Source organism: Clarias gariepinus, unplaced genomic scaffold, assembly GCF_024256425.1.
Source record: "Clarias gariepinus isolate MV-2021 ecotype Netherlands unplaced genomic scaffold, CGAR_prim_01v2 scaffold_35, whole genome shotgun sequence".
NCBI lineage: Eukaryota > Metazoa > Chordata > Actinopteri > Siluriformes > Clariidae > Clarias > Clarias gariepinus.
In genome coordinates this window covers 190,001-192,500 of record NW_026521002.1, presented here as the reverse complement: position 1 = coordinate 192,500, position 2,500 = coordinate 190,001, and the positions used below count along the sequence as shown (strand labels likewise).

Here is a 2,500-nt window from a genome sequence, read left to right as displayed (position 1 = left end):
AGAATATTTAGGTCTAAGTGTTTTTGAACATCAGCGCTCACACACACACACACACACAGCATTAACACTGAGTCACAGCACCGGAGACGGAACAGGACACTCAGCCGAGCTGATGAAGTTCTAGCGCAGAACCGCTGTGATGGAGAACAAAAGGCCCGCAGTGAACACACTCACCCTCATACAGCACAGACACACTCAGTCAATACTAATTCCAGTTAAATCAATAAACTCAGCAAGTGTTCATCTGTGTGTGTGTGTGTGTGTGTGTTGTCGTGCTGAGCAAACATCAAGGACCGTATTTATAAATTAGCCTTTCAGCTCATATTTACCTTCATGACATCTTCACACTCCACCTCACACTCCATTACAATACCTCTAACAGTATTGAAGCCCGTGTGTGTGTGTGTGTGTGTGTGTGTGTGTGTGTTGTGTAATGCTGGTCCAGGGCGCTCACTGCCGCATTCAGTTCCTCAGAGTCTCTATTCCACCTAGTGGTCAAAATTAGAACTGCACCAAGCACTGCCGAGGCCAGCTGGGGCACGAACCATGCTGCCCTCCGCCCGGGTAACTACAGGGTTGCCAGATTGTGCTAGTTTTACACAATACATAGCTAACAAGGTTGTTTTATAGAAAATAATCTGAATTTATTCAAAGTGTGTTTTATGATTATTGATTATTGGGAGTATAGAGTAAATGATGTCCAAACATGAGACAAATGCTAAGGAAAAAAAGAGAGAAATGTCTTTTTGTCCCAGTGTTGAATTGTTTGGATTAGTTAGTGTCTTTTATGTGTATTTTGAGATGAGGTAATACTGGAAACTTTCTCCTGGTTAATAATTTTAGTTCTATTGTGTCTATCTGGCACACACACACACACACACACACACACACACACATGTACACACACCTGCCGTATGAAACACAGAAGTTGACTAGCATGTGATGGGACAAATGCCTTGAGTCACAATAGATAAAGGTGTTATTCTGGGTTTAACGCTGCTCTCCTGATTACCTGGCCCCTCCCCATTGAGGGCAGATTTGTACTGGGAGCACATGGTGGTCTGTCGGGGGGCGTCTTCATTGGACACGGCGCTGCCGTCTGGGTTAGCATAGAACAGAAGAAGTGGCTGGAAATGTCCTCGGATGCACTTTGATGCAACGTCCTTCCATTTAGAGCCAATCTGAACGCAACAGAAAGTCGAGTAAATAAAGTGTAACTCGAGCGACAGGGGATTATTTTTACAGACTGGAGGCTCAGGAGTGCAGTTAATAAAGTTCACCATGAATAAATACGTGAGTAAAGACCTCTTTCACTGTGGCGTCGTCGAAGAACACCCATTTGGAAGACTTGCTGTGGTAGGCGAAGGCGAGGTAATGGCGGTTGGAGTAGCAGATCATTCCCACCAGGTGAAGCTCTCGCTTCTTAGCATTTTCATCAGTGACTCTGTAGAAAAGCTGGAAAGGACATATATACAGTAATCAGCAGAGTGATGACTACACACAGGAGTTTATAATGTCCTGAGGATGTCTACTTCATGCAAAACCTCACAAGAACATGTGACTATCACATCGTGATAATTTGTGATGGTGTTTATAAGTGAAGATGACTAAAGGAGGCAACTAGCTAATGTCTCGTTCATTTACTGCTCATCCATCTGCTGCCATGTGTTTGGGAAATGGGAGGAAACCGGAGAACCCAGAGGAAACCCAGACTGACGCGGGGAGAACATATGATACAAGTTCAGTAACATGGAACCATCTGATCTGAATTCTGCCTGGTGGACAAGGTGACGTGTGTGTCCTGACCCCCGACAGGTTGAGGTGAGGGCCGAGACAGCGGATCACGTCCTCGGTCAGGTCGGACTGTTCCGCGTCCCACACGAAGCCGATGGTGACGATCTCGGGACAGTTCATCAGCACGCGCCGGATCTTGATGCTCTGCCCACAGTTACTCTGCGGACCAGAAGCACAGGTGAGATTACACCCTGCATGGACGCAGAATAAAGGTCACACAGGGACATGCTGAGCAGCCCACACACTCCATAAAATCATCTACTTATTATAAATAACAGCAAATTTTACACTTATAGTCTGAGTTTTTATAGTGTGTTATTAGAAATGCATGTATAATCAAATTCAAATTCATATTTTATTTGTCATGTACACAACCATACACAGTGTGAAGCATTTACATGCCTGCCAGGGACAGGAAAGTACAATAAAGTGTAAGGTAAATCTAATCAAATCCATATTTAAAAAAATTATGTTTATAAAAATAAAATGTACAGAGAATAAAATGTGCAAAAACAGCAAGTTAAATCAAATAAATATGTGCAAGGGAAAATAATAGAACATAGATGTTTAGTGATGTTACAATGTACAATAATAATAGTACAATAATAATAACTTACAGATATTTGATGATTCAGTTATTTATCACATGTACCTTACAGCACAGTGAAATGATTTTTTGCACATATCCCAGTTCTCCCAGTTCTCC

At 42.8% G+C, this 2,500-nt stretch overlaps 1 protein-coding gene across 1 annotated transcript in view; it reads right to left on the bottom strand.

Moving 5' to 3' along the window:
* usp53b (ubiquitin specific peptidase 53b) overlaps positions 1 to 2,500 on the bottom strand; it is a 20,997-nt gene that overhangs the window by 6,127 nt on the left and 12,370 nt on the right. Inside the window, exons 8-10 of the mRNA XM_053490892.1 lie at positions 1,807 to 1,953; positions 1,306 to 1,455; positions 1,013 to 1,181 (exon numbers count right to left, since the gene is read on the bottom strand). Of these exons, the coding sequence (XP_053346867.1) occupies positions 1,013 to 1,181; positions 1,306 to 1,455; positions 1,807 to 1,953 (466 nt within the window). The remainder of the gene's footprint in view (positions 1 to 1,012; positions 1,182 to 1,305; positions 1,456 to 1,806; positions 1,954 to 2,500) is intronic.